At 57.0% G+C, this 18,285-nt stretch overlaps 2 protein-coding genes across 8 annotated transcripts; one reads left to right on the plus strand and one right to left on the minus strand.

Moving 5' to 3' along the window:
• The first annotated feature begins 999 nt into the window (after positions 1–999).
• Positions 1,000–10,697, plus strand: KLHDC8A (kelch domain containing 8A). 2 transcript variants are annotated; one of them, XM_039702566.1, is made up of 7 exons: positions 1,000–1,533; positions 5,621–5,687; positions 6,396–6,796; positions 7,976–8,140; positions 9,220–9,435; positions 10,126–10,227; positions 10,404–10,697. In XM_039702566.1, the coding sequence occupies exons 3-7, from the start codon at positions 6,421–6,423 to the stop codon at positions 10,595–10,597; spliced, it is 1,053 nt and encodes a 350-aa protein (XP_039558500.1). In that variant the 5' UTR covers positions 1,000–1,533; positions 5,621–5,687; positions 6,396–6,420; the 3' UTR covers positions 10,598–10,697. The 2 variants fall into 2 exon arrangements, with proteins under 2 accessions (XP_039558500.1, XP_039558501.1); XM_039702567.1 differs by lacking the exon at positions 1,000–1,533 and adding an exon at positions 3,946–4,142.
• Positions 10,698–10,709: 12 nt separating this feature from the next.
• On the minus strand, positions 10,710–14,737 carry LOC120499093 (basic salivary proline-rich protein 2-like). 6 transcript variants are annotated; one of them, XR_005626805.1, is made up of 3 exons: positions 13,043–14,737; positions 11,058–12,968; positions 10,710–10,789 (listed from the first exon to the last, which is right to left on the minus strand). XR_005626805.1 is itself a non-coding variant. In XM_039702564.1 (3 exons), exons 1-3 carry the CDS (start codon positions 14,188–14,190, stop codon positions 12,795–12,797), a joined length of 1,290 nt encoding a protein of 429 aa, XP_039558498.1. In that variant the 5' UTR covers positions 14,191–14,737; the 3' UTR covers positions 10,886–12,794. The 6 variants fall into 6 exon arrangements, 5 of the variants coding, with proteins under 5 accessions (XP_039558498.1, XP_039558496.1, XP_039558494.1 ...); XM_039702564.1 differs by lacking the exon at positions 10,710–10,789 and having other exon boundaries at positions 10,886–13,083; positions 13,150–13,206; positions 13,247–14,737; XM_039702562.1 differs by lacking the exon at positions 10,710–10,789 and having other exon boundaries at positions 10,886–12,968; positions 13,043–13,206; positions 13,247–14,737.
• Positions 14,738–18,285: the final 3,548 nt, after the last annotated feature.

Genomic DNA, 18,285 nt, shown 5'->3' on the forward strand with positions numbered 1-18,285 from the left:
GGATGCAGCAGCAGAATTTTGGGAATCCACAGGCTCCACCATCCTGTTCCTCCGAGCTTGTGGGGTGCAGGGAGAGAAATTTTGGGAATCAGCCCCAAAAGCTCCAACATTGCACTCCTCTGAGCTCCTTGTGGGATGCAGGAGCAGAATTTTGGGGATTGCCTTCAAAGGGTCCAAAATCCTGCTCCTCCAAGATCCCTGTGGGGTGCAGGGAGAGAAATTTTGGGAATCAGCTCCAAAGGCTCCAGCATCCTGCTCCTCCGAGCTCCTTGTGGGATACAGGAGCAGAATTTTGGAAGTCCACAGGCTCCAACATCCCAATCCTCCAAGCTTGTGGGATGCAGGGAAAGAAATTTTGGGAATCAGCTCCAGAGGCTCCAGCATCCTGCTCCTCCAAGCTTGTGGGATGCAGGAGCAGAATTTTGGGAATCAGCCCCAAAGGGTCCAGCATTCCCCTGCTCCAAGCTCCCTGTGGGGTACAGGGAGAGAAATTTTGGGAATCTGCTCCAAAGAGTCCAAAATCCTGTTTCTGTGAGCTCCCTGTGGGGTGCAGGAGCAGAATTTTGGGAACTGGCTCCAACATCCTGCTCCTGTGAGCTCCCTGTGGGATGCAGGAGCAGAATTTTGGGAATTGGTTCCAGCATCCCGCTCCTGCGAGCTCCCTGTGGGATGCAGGAGCAGAATTTTGGGAATTGGTTCCAGCATCCCGCTCCTGTGAGCTCCCTGTGGGATGCAGGAGCAGAATTTTGGGAATCAGCCCCAAAGGGTCCAGCATTCCCCTGCTCCAAGCTCCCTGTGGGGTACAGGGAGAGAAATTTTGGGAATCTGCTCCAAAGAGTCCAAAATCCTGTTTCTGTGAGCTCCCTGTGGGGTGCAGGAGCAGAATTTTGGGAACTGGCTCAAACATCCTGCTCCTGCGAGCTCCCTGTGGGATGCAGGAGCAGAATTTTGGGAATTGGTTCCAGCATCCCGCTCCTGCGAGCTCCCTGTGGGATGCAGGAGCAGAATTCTGGGGTTCCGCCGCCCCAGCCGCCCTTGCCGTGCCCGTTTCCCCCTTTTGGGGTGACATCCCCGGGACGGGCTCTTCCCTGGCGGATCCCTGGGATCCACCCCAGACACCTCCGCCTCCTCCCAGCTCCGGCTTTCCCGATTTTTTTCCAAAATCCCCCCGGAATTCAGGCGGTGCCGCTTTGGGGCGGGGAGCGCCGCCGTTCCAGAACATCCTGCGAGCGCGGGGAGCCATAAAAGGCTCAGGGATGGATCGGGAACGCCGGGAATTCGCACGCACAGCCCCGAGGAGGAGCCCAGCTGGGGAAACCCTCCCCGCCCCGAGCGTCCTACATCTTCCAGAGGGGGAACAGCGGCGCCGCTGGATTTACGCGGATTTATTTTTATTTTATTTTAATTTTTTTCCCCCCTCTTCCCACGCAGCAATTCCCAACCCCGGCTGCTCCCGGCGGGGAGTGGGAGGAAGGGGATGCTCGGAGGGTTTGGGAAAATCGGGAGCATTTCCAGCCATGCCTCGCCGGAGCTGTGAGTATTCCCGAGAAATCCCGGGAGAGGAAGGAGGGAGGGAGGGAATTCCTCGCTGGAGGTCACTGGGGGATGCTTTGGGACCCCGCGTCCTCCCAGGCTGTTCAGGAGCAGCCACGAACAAAGCTCGGAGTTTGTGTTTCCCTTCCAAAAATTGGGTGGGGAAAGATGATTTTTTTCCCCTTACTTTTTGTGGGAAATGATGGGGTTTTCTAATACTTTTTTCCCCAAAAATTCCGTATTTTCAGCTTTTCTCCCCCAGCATCCCAATCCCGTTTCCCAGCCTTTCTCCCGGAGCAGGCCCGGCAGGGATGGGGCTGCTCTGACCTCCCCCAGCTGTGATCCGGCCTGGGGCTCTTCCCATTCCCTCTGCAGCCGGAATAAAGAGGAAAAGGAGCTCTGGGAACACAACCTGAGAGGCTGCAGGGCTGGGAAAGCCGTTCTGTGTTTGACTCGTGGGGCAGAGGGAGCTTTTGGGGACGAGGAGGGGGATTCGGGGTCCTGCTGGGAGCTGGGTGGGGAAGGAAGACCCTTTGCCCTTGCAGGTGAGTCCTTGCTCTTAAATTAAATTAAATTAAATTAAATTAAAGTATTAAATTAAAACTCCTGACCTCAACAGTGACATGAGCAAGCCTCACCTTGCTCTGCTGATTTTTCAGCCCACTCAGGATTTATAAAAAGGCTGATTTGGGCTCTTTCAATAAATGCAGCAGCTTGTGTCCCTGTCCCGGAGCTGTGGCAGCCCTGGCGCGCTCCTGCTGGGGAATATTTCCTTCCGCAGCCCCTGTCCCTCCCATCGGGAGTGGAGCTGGCAGGAGGGGGCTGCAGCGGATCCCGGGCTGGGCAGGGTGAAGCCGGGGGGGCCAGGCCGGCCCCGGCCCCTCCTGCATCCCAAAGGATGCTCGGCACCGGGGGTACCAAACGAGCTGCTCTGCTCGGCACGAGGAAATCTCTTCTAATCCCGGTGTTTTCCGCCGTTTTTGCCGGTTTTTTCCAGGCAGAGGCGGGGAGCCGGCGAGGTTTCGCTGTTGTTGTTGTGATTTTCCGGCGGGTTGTTACTATGGCGAGGGAGCCGAGGCGGGAGGTCAGGAATCCCCGGCTGGCGATTCCATCCTGCTCCTTCCATTCCCAGCTGCCGGGGCTGGAGCGAAGGCAGCAGAGCCCGGCTGTTCCCAGCCCCCTTTCCCTCGGGACACGGGGGAGAGGAAGAACCTTTCCCCGGAGTGTCCCCGGCGGATTTCTCTGCCCGCTGGGTGTGTTTGTCCCGCTCCCGCTGGCAGGTGGGAATTTTGGGGCTCCGAGGATCATCCTGGCTCTGCCCCGTTCCCAAATGGGAGGAGGTTTGTGCTCCAGCCCTTGGAATTTCCACCCTGGAGCAGCAAAACTTCCAAATCCTGGAGAGAAGAGGGCTGGGAAGGGAAAGGAGCTGCGCTGACATCTCCCCCCGTTGATCCCCTGGAACCCAACCTGGCGCTGATAAATCCCAAATTACTGCAGATCCATGAATGCCACGAATCCAGGGGCTCCCCAAAATCAGGGATGGGTTTTCCTTGGAGGGAATATCCAGGGAGAGCTCCCGCTGTCCCCTGGAGCCCTGACCCCTCTCCGGGGCTGCCCCTGCCCATCCGCGCTCCAAATCCACTTGGAAAAGACCCTGGAGGTTTTCTTAAACCAGGGAGTGTCATCCTTCCCATCCTGAAACCAAGGAATGTCATCCTTCCCATCCTGAAATCAGGGAATGTCATCCTTCCCATCCTTAACCCAAGGAATTTCATCCTTCCCATCCTGAAACCAAGGAATTTCATCTTTCCATCCTTAAATCAGGGATTTTCATCCTTCCCATCCTGAAACCAAGGAATTTCATCCTTCCCATCCTGAAACCAGGGAATTTCATCCTTTCCATCCTTAAACCAAGGAATTTCATAATTTCCATCCTTAACCCAAGGAATTTCATCCTTTCCATCCTTAACCCAAGGAATTTCTTCCTTTCCATCCTTAAACCAACGATTCCATCCTTTCCATCCTGAAACCAGGGAATTTAATAATTTCCATCCTTAAACCAGGGAATTTCATCCTTTCCACCCTGAAACCAAGGAATTTCGTCCTTTCCATCCTTAAATCAGGGATTTTCATCCTTCCCATCCTGAAACCAGGGAATGTCATCCTTCCCATCCTGAAACCAGGGAATGTCATCCTTCCCATCCTGAAACCAAGGAATTTCATCCTTCCCATCCTGAAACCAGGGAATTTCATCCTTTCCATCCTTAAACCAAGGAATTTCATCCTTCCCATCCTTAAACCAGGGAATTTCATCCTTTCCATCCTGAAACCAAGGAATTTCATCTTTCCATCCTTAAACCAAGGAATTTCATCCTTTCCCCAAGGAATTTCATCCTTTCCCCAAGGAATTTCTTCCTGCAGGGATAAGGAGCAGAGGGCTCGGCCCCATCTCTGCCGGGGAAAAAGCAATTTCCCTTCCTTTGGATTTCAAACGTCAATCAGTCCGGGAGGATGAGGCGATAATTCCCGGGGCTGGGAGGGGAATGTGGCCGCAGGAAGCTCTGCCAGCTCCCAGCACCACGCTGCTATCGCCTCCCGCTGAAATCCAGGTGATTTTTGGAGAGCCGGAGGCGAAGACGTGGAATTCAGGAATTCAGAGCGCCATCCTGACCTTGATTTCCTTTAAATAGCACGGCAGGGAAGGGGAGCAGAATCTTTGTGTGCCAAGGCAGCTGAATTCAGGCAGGGCTTTGCGTTCCAGCAAATTCCCAGCTCTTTTCTCCTTTATTCCCATGGAAGACCTGCCCGGAGAAATCCTCATCCCTCTCCTCTGCGTGCTGGGATGTGGAAAAGGAATTTTTAGGTCATTTTAGGCAATTATTCCTGAGTTTCGGACGGAGAAATTGCCTGGCCCCAGGCAGGTTCTGCTGCTGGTTGTGTCTCATCCCAGCACTGAAGGAATAAAGGTCAGGAATGCCCGGACACAAATCCATGGAGCTCCTGGAAAGAGGAGCTGGCTCTGCTTTGCTAACGAACCAACCCAGGCTGAATTTATCCATGAAAATTCACCTGGAAAGGAAATCGATCAGCCGAGGGAGCAGAATCGATCACCCGGAGCTGCCGGGGCACAAATCCCGGGGCTGCTCCTCGCTGCTTTTTCCTTGGATTCCGGAGGCCGGCACGCGTGGCTCGATGTGCTGCTGCTGCTTTTTATCGTGCCTTCGTGCTCCTTTGTCTGCGGCCGCCCTGGAGCCGGGAATTTCCGGGAATTGCCCCGGGAATTGCCCCGGGAATCGCGGATGGGCCCAGGGCAGGTCCTGCTGCTGGAGGCTGGCAGCCCAAGCAGGATTTCTCAGTTTATTTATTAATTCCTCATGCCCCAAATGATGTTTTGTGCGCTCCTGAACATTTATGTGAGAAGATTAATAATAATAATAATAATAATAATAATAATAATAATAATAATAATAATAATAATAATATGAATAATAATAATAAACCAAACAGCCCTGCTCGGACTAATCGGATTTTGTGGAGGCTCGGGGTTGGATGGGGAGGACGGGAAAGGATTTCCCTCCCAGAGCTGCTTTTGTCCCTCTCCCTTCGCCCTCTCTCGGTCCTCCCGCGCTAATTAAGCTCATCTGCGTGGCGCTTAATGAAGGAGAGAGGAGATGGAGCAAGGACCGCGTTCCCAGCGCTCTGCCGGGGATTGCAGCCGGGGGCTCGCGTTCCTCAGGGTGAGGAAGGTCAGGAGGAGGAACCCGGTGGCTCAGAGGAGGAAAAGCTCCCCAGGCGGCAGGAAAACAGGGGGGAGGGAGCAGAGCCCGGTTTGAAGCCACCTGGGGGCGGGGAAGCAGCAGAACAAACCGACTCCAACCTCCTCGCCTCGTTTGTTTTTTTTTGGGTTTTTTTTTGTTTGTTTTGTTTTCTTTTGGTTTTTTTGGGGTTTTTTGTTGTTTTGTTTTGTTTTTGTTGTTTTTTGGTGCGGTTTTTTTTTGTGTTGTTGTTTTTTGTGTCTTTTTTTTTGTTTTGTTTTGTTTTTCGGTTTCTTGTTTCCCCACCTCTTCTTGTTTTGTTTTATTTTTAGGCTCGGTCTCTGCGTGAGCTGCTGAGGCGGCTCTGGAGCCGCAGGATTGATGGAGAGGCGCTGAAAGGTGGCGGTGCTGCGCGGGGGGTGGCGGTGACCCGGGGGACAGGCGACAGTGGCGCTCTGGGGGTGGCACGGGGGACAGACGGGAGTGACAGCGGTGCTCGGGGGATGGCGGTGACACAGGGGACAGGGACAGTGGGAGGGCAGCTCTGGTCCCGCTCTGCTCCTGGCAGGGTGGGGTTTGCACTCTGGGATTTTCCCTCAGTTCAGGAGGAACATTTTGGGGCTGGAGCGAGTCCAGGGAAGGGAATGGAGATGGGGAAGGGTCTGGGGAGTCCTGAGGGAGCCGGGAAGGGTCTGGAGAGTCCTGAGGGAGCCGGGAAGGGTTTGGAGAGTCCTGAGGGAGCTGGGAAGGGTCTGGAGAGTCCTGAGGGAGCTGGGAAGGGGCTCAGCCTGGAGCAAAGGAGGCTCAGGGGGAATTTGTGGCTCTGCACAACTCCCTGCCAGGAGGGGACAGCCGGGGGGGATTTGGGATCTGCTCCCAGGGAACAGGGACAGGAGGAGAGGGAACGGCCTCAGGCTGGGCTGGGGAGGCTCAGGGTGGACACCAGCAGGAATTTCCTCCTGGAAAGGGCTGGAAGGGGCTGCCCAGGAGGTTTGGAGTGCCCATCCCTGGAGGTGGCACTGAGTGCTCAGGGTGGGGGTCGGGCACAGCCTGGCCGATCCTGGAGAACATTTCCACCCTCACCGATCCCAGAACTCTCTTTTCCAGCACCAGCCCCTTCCTGGCGGCCACCATGGACCTGCCCAGCACCAAGGACTTCCAGTGGAAGTCCCTGGCGCCGCTGCCCAGCCGCAGGGTGTACTCCACGCTGGTGGAGGCGGGCGGGCAGGTCTTCGCCGTGGGCGGCTGCGACGACAACGGCGTCCCCGTGGCCTCCTTCGAGGTCTACTCGCCCGAGGCCGACCAGTGGGCAGCGCTGCCCGCCATGCCCACGGCCAGGGCCGGCGTGGCCGTCACCGTGCTGGGCAAGAGGATCATGGTGATCGGCGGCGTGGGCGCGGAGCAGCTGCCGCTGAAGGTGGTGGAGGTGTACAGCACGGACGAGGGGCGCTGGAGGAAGCGCAGCTCGCTGCGCGAGGCCGCCATGGGCATCTCGGTGGCGGCCAAAGGCAAGAGGGGCTTTGTGGGTGTCTGTCTGTCTGTCTGGGAAAGAGACACGGGAAACACGGGCAGGCGCGGCCCAGCAGAAAGTGGGGGGGACACTCTGTGGTGCCCCAATAGCTCGGGAAACACGGGCAGGCGCGGCCCAGCAGAAAGTGGGGGGGACACTCTGTGGTGCCCCAATAGTGGGGGGACACTCTGTGGTGTCCTGACACTGGGGGGACACTCTGTGGTGCCCTGACAGTGACACTGGGGGACACTCTCTGGTGTCCTGACAGTGACACTGGGGGACATTCTCTGGTGTCCCAATAGTGGGGGACACTCTGTGGTGTCCTGACAGTGACACTGGGGGACACTCTGTGGTGCCCCAACAGTGGGGGACACTCTGTGGTGTCCTGACACTGGGGGGACACTCTGTGGTGTCCTGACAGTGACAGTGGGGGACACGGCCGTTCAGCTTCCCAGGAGGAAAACCCTGGGCAAAGGGATCATGGTCAAAGGACGTGAATGCCACAGGAGGGACCTGCCAGGGCCGTGGCGTTGGGGTTGATAAATTGGTGATTAAAGGTTGGGCTTGATGAGCTTGGAGGTTTTTCCCAGCTTTGAGTCTGTGCTTGGGCACAAAATCCCTCTGGACAGCAGGCCCAGGGCCACGGCGTTGGGGATTTGGGGATCTGGTTGATGAATTGGTGATTAAAGGCTGGGCTTGACGAGCTTGGAGGTTTTTCCTGGCTTTGATTCTGTGCTTGGGCACAAAATCTCTCCTGGTGGCAGTCCAGGTTGATTTGTTCATCTCCAAGACATCTCCTGCACTTCCAGGAGTCTCCAAAACACCTCCTGCACTTCCAGGAGTCTCCAAAACCTCTCCTGTGCTTCCAGGAGTCTCCAAAACCTCTCCTGCGCTTCCAGGAGTCCCCAAAACCTCTCCTGTGCTTCCAAACTTTTTATGGCTTTACAGCAAGTTCTGCTCCTTGAGTGGATGTTTTGTGCAAGGGGGGATGGATTTTTTTTTAAAATTTTTTTTTAGGGCAGGGATATTTCTGGTGTTTTCCCATAGCAGTTTTTGGGGGTTTTTGTTTGTTTTGTTTTGTTTTGTTTTTTGCCTTTTTTTTTTTTCAGGGGGGATGGATTTCTCGTGCTTCCCTACAATAATTTCATGTTATTTTTGGGGTTTTGGCCCCATCCAGACCACAGGGTGTACGCAGCAGGTGGGATGGGCTCGGACCTGCGGCCCCACAACTTCCTGCAGCACTACGACGTGCTCAAGGACATCTGGGTGTCCCTGGCTGCCATGCCCACCCCCCGCTACGCCGCCACGTCCATCCTGAGGGGCACCAAGATCTACGTGCTGGGTAAGGACCAGCCCTGCCCCTCCTCTTTTCTTCCTCCTTCTCCTTCATTTTTGTTCCTTTCTCTTCCTTCTCCTTCCTTCTCCTTCACTTTTTTCTTTTGCTTTCTGTTGCGTCCTTTCTCTTCGTCCTCCCTTTTTCTTCCTTCTCCTCTTCCTCCTTCTCCTCCTCCATGCCTGACTGATGGGATCCCTGGCCCTGGGATGGATCCCTGGCCCTGGGATGGATCCCTGGCCCTGGGATGGATCCCTGGCCCTGGGATCACTGGGATCCTGGCCCTGGGATGGATCCCTGGCCCTGGGATGGATCCCTGGCCCTGGGATGGATCCCTGGCCCTGGGATGGATCCCTGGCACTGGGATCACTGGGATGGATCCCTGGCCCTGGGGTGGATCCCTGGCACTGGGATGGATCCCTGGCACTGGGATCACTGGGATGGATCCCTGGCCCTGGGATGGATCCTGGCCCGGGGAGCAGCAGCTGCCCCAGCTCTCCTGCTCTCGGGAGCTCAGGCCAGGGCTCGCTGGATCCTCTCCTGGAATTCCTCTGCTCTTCCCGAATGTGATCCCGGCTCTGCTCTGGGTTTGTCTGGATCAAACTGGCTCATTTCAAACCCCTCCCTGTGCCTGCGCCACGGGCAGGGGCAGAGCTGGGAAAATTCAGATTTTTCCTGTGATAAGACAGAGAAGTGGAAAAATCCCTAGTTTGACTCGCGGGCTGGAGTGATGCCTCAGGTTTTAGATTTTCTATTTTTCAGGTTCTGTGCTGCTTTAGTGTGTGGGTCTGGGCTCACATTATGGGATGGTGAGCTCTGCACAGAGCAGGGAGACAAAACTGAGCTGGAATTCCCTCTCCTTTCCCATTCCCTCTCCTTTCCCATTTCCTCTCTTTTCACATTCCCTCTCCTTTCCAATTCCCCCTCTTTTTCCATTCCTTCTCCAATTCCCTCTCCTTTCCATTCCCTCTCATTTTCCATTCCCTCTCTTTTCCTCTCCTTTACATTCCCTCTCCTTTCCAATTTCCCCTTTTTCCCTTTTTTTTCCCTTTTTCCCTTTTTCCCTCCCCATTCCCTCTCTTTCCCAGGGGGAAGGCAATCCAAGTACGCCGTCAACGCCTTCGAGGTGTTCGACACGGAGACGCGCTCCTGGGCCAGGTTCCCCAGCATTCCCACCAAGAGAGCCTTCTCCAGCTTCGTGCCCACCGAGGGGAAGCTCTTCAGCCTGGGGGGGCTGCGCCAGGGCCGGCTCTACCGGCAGCCCAAGTTCATGAGGACCGTGGATGTGTTCGACCTGGAGCAGGGTGGGAGCTGGGCCGGCCACGGCCGGGGGGCCTGGGGACACGGGGAGGGGTTTGGGGACACGGGGATGGGTTTGGGGACACAGGGATGGGTCTGGGGTTTGGGGCACACAGGGCTGGGTTTGGGATTGGGGTCACAGCTGGGTTTGGGGTCATGCAGAGCTAGCTGGGTTTGGGGACATGGAGATGGGTTTGAGGTCACAGGGATGGTTTGAGGACACAGGGATGGGTTTGGGGACATGCAGAGCTGGGTTTGGGGACACACAAACATGGGTTTGGGGACACAGAGATGGTTTGGGGACACAGGGATGGGTTTGGGGACACGGGGATGGGTTTGGGGACACAGGGATGGGTTTGGGATTTGGGGCACACAGGGCTGGGTTTGGGGCACACAGGGCTGGGTTTGGGGCTCTGCCATCCTTGCAGAGCACAGAGCTCCCACCTGCTGCTGCCTTGAGCTCAGCTTAGAGGACGATTTCCAGTCAGGATTACCGAGTGGAACGGGAAAACCTCACTCCCGAGGCAGCTGGATCCAGCAGTGGGATCACAGGGCCCAAACCCAACCATTCCGTGGGGTTTATCACCCCAAGGCGCAGCAGCCAAGCTGCCCTTCCAGGAGCCAGGGGCTCAGAGAGGCGGGTGCTCCCCAGGGGTGGGGGGTCCCACAAAAGCCAGCGTGTCCTGTCCTTCCAGGGGGCTGGATGAAGATGGAGCGCTCCTGCTACCTGAAGAAAAGGCGAGCAGACTTCGTGGCCGGCTACCTGAGGGGCAGAGTTGTCGTGGCTGGGGGCCTGGGTGAGGCTCTGGGACTGTGGGAACCCTTTAAAAAGCTGCTGGAATTGTTGTCATCCCAAAAAAAGGAGAAATCGCTGTGCTGGCTGGTGGGAGGGAGCAGGGATGGGGTACAGAGCCGCCGAGAGAAGCTCGATGGTGCTTCCCAGATCATCCAGCGCCTCCTTTTGTGCTTCCAGGGAATCAGCCGACAGTGCTGGAGTCGGCAGAGGCTTTCCACCCCGAGAAGAACAAGTGGGAGAGCCTGCCCCCCATGCCCACGCCGCGCTGCGCCTGCTCCAGCATCGCGCTGCGGGACTGCCTGCTGGCCGTGGGCGGCGTCAGCCAGGGGCTCAGCACGGCCGTGGAGGCCCTGTGCCTCTGTGATTCCTGATTGGAACTCTCCTGGAGAGAATCCCACCTGGAACAGGGCCCTGTGCCTCTCTGACTCCTGATTGGAACTCTCCTGGAGAGAATCCCACCTGGAACAGGGCCCTGTGCCTCTGTGATTCCTGACTGGAACTCTCCTGGAGAGAATCCCACCTGGAACAGGGCCCTGTGCCTCTCCGACTCCTGAGAATCCCACCTGGAACAGGGCCCTGTGCCTCTCTGACTCCTGATTGGAACTCTCCTGGAGAGAATCCCACCTGGAACAGGGCCCTGTGCCTCTGACTCCTGAGAATCCCACCTGGAACAGATCCCTGTGCCTCTCTGACTCCTGACTGGAACTCTCCTGGAGAGAATCCCACCTGGAACAGATCCCTGTGCCGCTCTGACTCCTGAGTGGAACCCACCTGAGTGGGAATCCCACCTGGAACAGGACCCTGTGCCTCTCTGACTCCTGAGAATCCCACTGGAACAGGACCCTGTGCCTCTGTGATTCCTGACTGGAACTCTCCTGGAAGAATCCCACCTGGAACAGGGCCCTGTGCCTCTGACTCCTGAAAATCCCCCTGGAACAGGGCCCTGTGCCGCTGTGATTCCTGACTGGAACACTCCTGGAGGAGAATCCCACCTGGAACAGGGTCCTGTGCCTCTCTGACTCCTGAGAATCCCACCTGGAACAGGACCCTGTGCCTCTCTGATTCCTGATTGGAACTCCCAGGAGGAGAATCCCACCTTGGACAGGTTCCTGTGCCTCTCTGATTCCTGATCTAAGCCCACCTGAGTGGGGATCCCACCTGGAGCAGGGCTCTGTGCCTCTCCGACTGCTGAGAATCCCACCTGGAGGAGAATCCCACCTGGAACAGATCCCTGTGCCTCTGATTCCTGAGAATCCCACCTGGAGGAGAATCCCACCTGGAACATGTCCCTGCCCCTGGCTGTCCCCAGCAGTGGCACTGGGGACGGTGCTGGCAGCTCCTGGAGCTGGGACAGCACCATCCAGCAGCTGCTCCAGAACCACATCCAGGGATCCTGGTGCCGCCCTTCCTGGCACTGCTGTCCATGAGGAACCCCCACGCTGGCCAGGGGTCCCCTCCTGTCACTGTCACAGCTCCGTGGGGACATCAGGTGGAGGAACTGCTCCCCACAGCTCCAAGGGTCCCAGGCCGGGCTGTCCCTGCTGTGTCGCCTCTCCATCTGGGGCCGCTCCTGTCACCGTGTGGAGCTCCAGGTACACTGTGTGGAGCTCCGGGAACACTGTGTGGAGCTCCAGGAACACCATGTGGAGCTCCGGGAACACCGTGTGGAGCTCCAGGAACATAGTTCACTGTGTGGAGCTTCGAGGACACCGTTCAGAGCTCCATGATCACTGTGCAGAGCTCCGAGGGCACCGTGCGGAGCTCTGAGGGTGCCGTGCGGAGCTCCAGGAACGCAGTTCAGAGCTCCATGAGCACCGTGTGGAGCTCCGAGCATGCCGTGTGGAGCTCTGAGGACACCATTCAGAGCTCCGAGGGCACCATTCGGAGCTCCAAGAGCTCCATGTGGAGCTCCGGGGACACGGTGGGACAGAGGGAGCGGCGGTCAGGATTCTTCTCCCCTCATTCCAGGCGGGATCCCCCGATGTGGAGCGCTGGGGAAAGGAGGAGGGGAACAGGAGGGGAATGAAGGGAGAGAGGAGCTTTCCCCTCCAGCCCAACCCCGGCACAGCCAATCTCCCCGTGAGCCGCCCCTGCGCCGAGCCCGGCTGCTAATGAGGAATTTTCTTTGTCCTTAAGGAACCTTTCCCAGCTCTTTTTCTCCTGATTCCCGGGCCCCGCTCAGCGCTCGGTGCTTTGTTCGGCTGGAGCAGGGGGAGGAGGGATCCTCTGTGGAGCCTGATCCTTCCCTTCCTGCCCCCAGAAACCCTGGACAGAGCAGCGCCCTGGGATTTATGGAGGAGGGGACAGCGACTGGGGGTGACAGAACCACAGCTGGGAGAGCCCCGAGCTTCCAGAGAGGGGGACACGAGCAGCTCTGAGCCCCCGAGGAGGGAAAAACAGCTCCAGGTGTCTGCCTCTGGATGAACCCCAAGCTTCCATCACCCCACAGGATCCCTGGAGATGCCGAGTGCCAGCCCAGGGTGCCCCTGGCACGGGGGGGATTTTCCCCACGCCCAGAGGGTGAGGGTGGCATTCACCTCCCGCCCCTGACCCTTCTCAGCCTGCGCCTCAGCCCTGCCCTTCCCTGGGATGCTCCTGCTGGGAAACGGGATCCTGCAGGACACAACCTTCCTGGGAAATTGGGAAATGGGGTCCTGAGGGACACAACCTCCCCGGGAAATGGGATCCTGCAGGACACAAACTTCCTGGGAAATTGGGAAATGGGGTCCTGAGGGACACAGCCTCCCCGGGAAATTGGGAAATGGGGTCCTGAGGGAAACAGCTTCCCTGGGAAATGGGATCCTGCAGGACACAACCTCCCTGGGAAATTGGGAAATGGGGTCCTGAGGGACACAACCTGCCTGGGAAATGGGGTCCTGCAGGACACAACCTGCCTGGGAGATGGAGTCCTGAGGGACACAACCTCCCTGGTTTTGGCCCAGCAGGGCTGTGCCCACCCTCCGGGTGGCGGAGATGTGACCTGAGCCCCGGAGATGTGACCTGAGCCCCGGAGATGTGACCTGAGCCCCGTCCGGGTGGGCCGGGCACTCCTGGCTGTGCCTGCATTTCGGGATGGTTTTGGGCGGGTTTGGGGATTTCCGCAGGTTTGGGTGGTTTGGTTGGGCCGAGCCGTGCTGGGTCTCCTCCCAGAGCGGTGAACAGCAGATGGCATCCCTGGGCTGAGCAGCACCCTCGGCAGCCGTCCCGCTCTCCTGGGCTGCCCTGCCCGGGTGGTGCTGGGCCCGGGCGGCTCCAAAATCCCCTTTCGGGTGCTGCAAGATCCAACAGATAATTGGATGCTGTGCGCCTCCTCCGGTGTTTTATTCCCGTGGAAAGACATCCCCGAGGAGCCCAAACAGCCGCCAGGAGCTGGGACAGAGCTGGATTGGGGTCCAAAGAGCCCCTGATGCTGCTGCCCAGGGGTCCAGGAAATGCCCCCAGGGCTGCAGCTCCCCGAGCTCTGCAGAGAATCCCTTGGGATGAGGGGGCCCCAGAGCTCCTTTCCCTGGAGAAATGTTGGGTTTGTCACCAGCCAGCCCCTCCTGGCCCTGGGGGCTGCAGGAAGCCCTGGGCTGGTCCCTCTGTCCCCGGCACCCCCGGGACCCCACACCCTCTCTGCTCCCTGCTCTTTATCCCAGCCCAGCCGAGCCTTTGGAGTTTTCCAGCGACAAAAAAAATCCCGGAGCGGCCCCGGCCGTGTCCTCGGCTGAACTCCCCACGCTCGGAGCTTGCTGAGAGGCTTTCCAGCCCCGGTGGCTGCCCCGGCACAGAGGCCGAGCGCTGAGCTGGCCCTGCTGCCAAAAATCATCACTGATCGTCCCCAAGCAGACTTTGTGTGCACAAACAGGAAACTTCCTGCAGGAACAGCCTCCAGAGGAGCGGTGCTGGAGCAGAAATGATTCCTGCACCTCGCCACGGGCTCAGGACACGCGGCTGGGCTGGCTCTGGCTGTTGGGGACAACATTTCTGGGGGTCAGCGCTGCTTTTTGGGGTCAGCTCTGCCCTTTGTGGTGCCAAAAGGAGCCCAGGGTGGGGTTGTGTGAGCGCTGCTCCAGCTCCAGCCGGGAATTCCGCTCTGGGGAGCTGGGGGTTGAGCTCTGGGAAGCACCTGTGCCACTGCCACCCTCATCCCTGGCATGTCCCCAGCCCTGGGGGGCCACCAGCAGCGGGGTCACCCCTGGCTGCTCCCATTCCCAGGGAATGTGCTGGCGCTGGAGCGGATGTGGAGTCGCCTTCCCGAGACACAGGCGCTTCCTGCTCGCAGAATAAAAGCTCCAGATTTTTTTTTGGTGGGATTTTTTGGGGTTTTTTTTTTGAGGGGGATTTTTCTTCTTTTTCCTCTGAATGCCTTGTGGTTTCGTGCTGTGACACCCCCCCAGTGCCCGGGAGGGTGACAGGGATACCTGGGGGCGGATTTGTGATAAAAGGGAGCCTTGGAGAGGTGGTTTAATGGAAAAATATGGATGGAGGGAATCCATGGATGGATGGATGATGGAGGGATGGATGGATGGATGGATGGATGGATGGATGGATCCATGGATCCATGGATCCATGGATGGAGGGATGGATGGATGGATGGATGGATGGATGGATGGATGGATGGATGGATGATGGATGAATGGGTGGATCCATGCATGGATGGATGGATGGATGGATCCACGGATGAATCCACGGATGGAGGGATGGATGATGGATGGACGGACAGGTGGAACCCCCAGCTGCCCTCCTGGGGTGGCTCTGCTGCTCTCATCATCCACGAAAGGCCATAAATGACTTTTCCCAAGGCTCCCATTGGCGCTGATGAGTTTCCCTGCTCCTGCTGATGGATGGGGAGGATCAGAGCAGCCGCGGCCTCCTCCGCGTTTTTAGAGGGAAAATGGATTTCACACCTGCCGGAGCATCCCGGGCAGCAGGTGAGGAATGCTGGGGCTCAGGGCCAGGCACGAGGGGCCAGCACTAAACTTTTTGTTGTCTCTGGCATTTTAATGACTCTTCCCTTCCCTGCGGGAGGTCTCGCTGCTGCCAGAGAATCTCTTTCGGGATGTTTATTCCTTTCCCAGTCCACAAACACAGCCTGTGGCCACCCAGTCCCGAGGCAGAGCCGCAGGTTTTGGCCGGGATGTGAAGTTTTCAGGGCCGGGATAACGCTGTAGAATTTATTTTCACGTAATAAATGAATTCATACAAATTTCGCAGCCTGCAAGCAGACGGAGCTGTGGGCGAGCACCAAGCCGGGCTCCGAGCAGGTTTCCCTGACGCGGAGCCAAATTCCTGGCTGGATTTCAGGCTGGTTTTGGTGGACACGCACTGGGGCCGCGGGACAAGCCCGGTTTGGGATTTCCAGGGGAATTTCCGTGGATTTCTCCAGCGGAGAAAGCCGCGGGTGCTGCCACAAAGGAGGATCCTTATCAGCGCTGCTCTCCGCGTCCCCTGGCATTTCCAGGAAAATGGGAAAGGTTTCCTGAGCCGCTCTGGAACAAACACCCCCAGCCTCCCTCCCTCCCGGCACGGATCCTCGGGAGGAATTTGCCCGCTGGAAACAGAAACTCCGCGGGGCTGCACGGGGGGAAACCTCGGGAAAAGCATCCCGAGAAATCCAGCGGGACCCCAAACACGGGGCTGGAGCTCGGGAGGGCTGAGCCGGGAGAGATCCCGTTAAAAACGGCACCACGCTCCCGGTAATAAAGTGATTTCAGCGTTTATCATAACAAAAATAAAGGCCTCAAGCCAGGGGTACTAAAAGTGAATTCAGCATTTATTATAATAAAAAGAAAGGCCTAAAGCAAGAGGTGCTAAAGGTGATTCCAGCATTTATTATAATAATAAAAAAAAGGTCTAAAGCAAGGAATAATAAAGGTGATTTCAACATTTATAATAATAATTTTGAAAAAAGGTCTAAAGCAAAGGGTACTAAAGATGATTTCAGAATTTTTTATAATAAAAAGAAAGGCCTAAAACAAGGGGTACTAAAGGTGATTTCAGCATTTATTATAATAAAGGAAAGGTCTAAAGCCAGGAGTACTAAGGTGATTTCAGCATTTATTCTAATAAAAGAAAGACCTAAAGCCAGGGGTACTAAAGGTGATTTCAGCACTTATTCTGATAAAAGAAAGGCCTGGAGCCGGGCCCGGGCCGGGCAGGGGCAATCCCGTCCAGGACGCTGCAGCGCCGGGCTGGGGCTGCTCCAGCAGCGATGGCCCCGGTGTCCCCGGGGAATGGCACAGCTTCCCCGGGTCAGATGCCCCTTTGCATCCCGATTTTGTCCCCCTGGGTTGGTTTCTGTTCGGATCCTCCATGTGCATGGCGGTTTGGGGCTCGATTGGCCCGTGGGGCGGTGCTCTGTGCTTCGGTGTCATTGCTTATCACGACCCTTTTAACCCCTTTCACAACAGAATAACCGAGCTAACAGCACAATTAACAATTATCAACTATTTTACAAGCGTTTCTAAGCTATTTTTAACAATCCCACGGCTGGGAGAGATCCGGAGGCGGCGACAGCGACAGCGACAGCGACAGCGACAGCGACACTTTCCCCTGGGGCCGGTGCAATCCCTCTGCTGACCGCGGCCGGGGAGCTCGGAGCTTCCCGTGCCCGGCTGTGCCGTGCCTGGACAGGATCCTGTTTGCTTTGACGCTGAAATTGCGGCAGCCCGGCTCGGCTCGGCTCGGCTCGGCTCCTCCCCGCCGTGTTTGTCTTCCCCGTGGCCCTTGGAAACGGCTCCCGCTGCCGCTCCGTGAATAATTCATGGCCACAATTCATTAGCGCCCTTCATTAGCGCCGTTCTTTATCGCGGCGCATTATCGCGATTCATTATCGCAATCGCTGCAGCCCGGGATCGTCCTCGGATGTCCCGGGCTGGTTTTGAAGCGGGCAGAGAGATTTGTCCCGGGTTTGTGGAGCTCGGGAGAGGCTGGAGGTGGGAAGGAGCAGCCCGGAGCTGCTCATCCCTGAGAGGAACCCGGTGCCACGCGGCCAGCGCCATAAAATCAGTGACAGCGGCAGGGGAAGGGCCCTGCGTGTCTTCATTGCACCAAAATTTAATGTGTGTGGGACAGGTCACAGCCATGGAGAGGCACACAATTGTACCAAAATCACATTTAATGTGTGTGGGACAGGTCACAGCCATGGAGAGGCACACAATTGTACCAAAATGACATTTCATGTGTGTGGGACAGCCCTGGGACAGGTGAGAGCCATGGAGAGTGGACCAATTTCACCAAAATGACATTTAATGTCCGTGGGACATTGCTGGTACTGGTCACAGCCACGGAGAGTGCCCAATGGAACCAAAATTAAATTTTATGCATGTGGAACCATACTGGGAGAGGTGAGAGCTACAGAGAGCCGCCCAATTGTACCAAAGTGACATTTAATGTGTGTGGCACAGGTGACAGCCATGGAGAGTGGCCCAGTGGTACCAAAATGACATTTACTGTCTGTGGGACAGCCCTGGGACAGGTGAGAGCCATGGAGAGCAGCCCAATGGTACCAAAATCACATTTAATGCATGTGGGACTGTGCTGGTACCGATCACAGCCACAGAGAGTGGCCCAATGGCACCAAAATGCCATTTAATATGTGTGGCAGCCATGGAGAGCAGCTCAATTTACCAAAATGACATTTAATATGTGTGACAGCCATGGAGAGCAGCTCAATTTACCAAAATGACATTTAATGTGTGTGGGACAGCCCTGGGACAGGTGACAGCCATGGAGAGTGGCCTAATGGCACCAAAATGACATTTAATGTGTGTGGGACAGCCCTGGGGCAGGTGACAGCCATGAGGAGCAGTTTGGCGCAAGGCTGTGCCCATGACTTGTGGTTCCACCTCCCCCGAGGCACATCTGTCCCCAAAAGGTCACTCTAAAACCTCACCCCGGTGACAAAACCAGCCAGGGGACAGTGCCACCCCCCTGGCTCTGTCCTGGCAGCGAGACACAGCCCCGAGGTGCTGCGAGCTCCGTCCTGCGTCCCCTCTGTGTCACCCCTGTGTCACCCCCGCAGAGAGGAGCCGGCCTGGGATTGAATCACCCCTGGTTTGGGACCCCCTGCTCTGCC

Source organism: Passer montanus, unplaced genomic scaffold (assembly GCF_014805655.1).
Source record: "Passer montanus isolate IOZ18808 unplaced genomic scaffold, ASM1480565v1 scaffold157, whole genome shotgun sequence".
Classification (NCBI taxonomy): domain Eukaryota; kingdom Metazoa; phylum Chordata; class Aves; order Passeriformes; family Passeridae; genus Passer; species Passer montanus.

What these genes read in the sequence shown, in the direction of transcription:
- KLHDC8A (XM_039702566.1), top strand. Translation starts at nt 6,421, where the DNA reads ATGGACCTGCCCAGCACCAAGGACTTCCAGTGGAAGTCCCTGGCGCCG. An exon ending in CACCAAGATCTACGTGCTGG is followed by an intron (nt 8,141 to 9,219) that starts GTAAGGACCAGC and finishes TCTCTTTCCCAG; the next exon opens with GGGGAAGGCAATCCAAGTAC. An exon ending in TGTGTTCGACCTGGAGCAGG is followed by an intron (nt 9,436 to 10,125) that starts GTGGGAGCTGGG and finishes CTGTCCTTCCAG; the next exon opens with GGGGCTGGATGAAGATGGAG.
- LOC120499093 (XM_039702559.1), bottom strand. Translation starts at nt 14,190, where the DNA reads ATGTTGTCCCCAACAGCCAGAGCCAGCCCAGCCGCGTGTCCTGAGCCC. An exon ending in TTTCCCAATTTCCCAGGGAG is followed by an intron (nt 12,969 to 13,042) that starts GTTGTGTCCTGC and finishes TTTCCCGGGGAG; the next exon opens with GCTGTGTCCCTCAGGACCCC.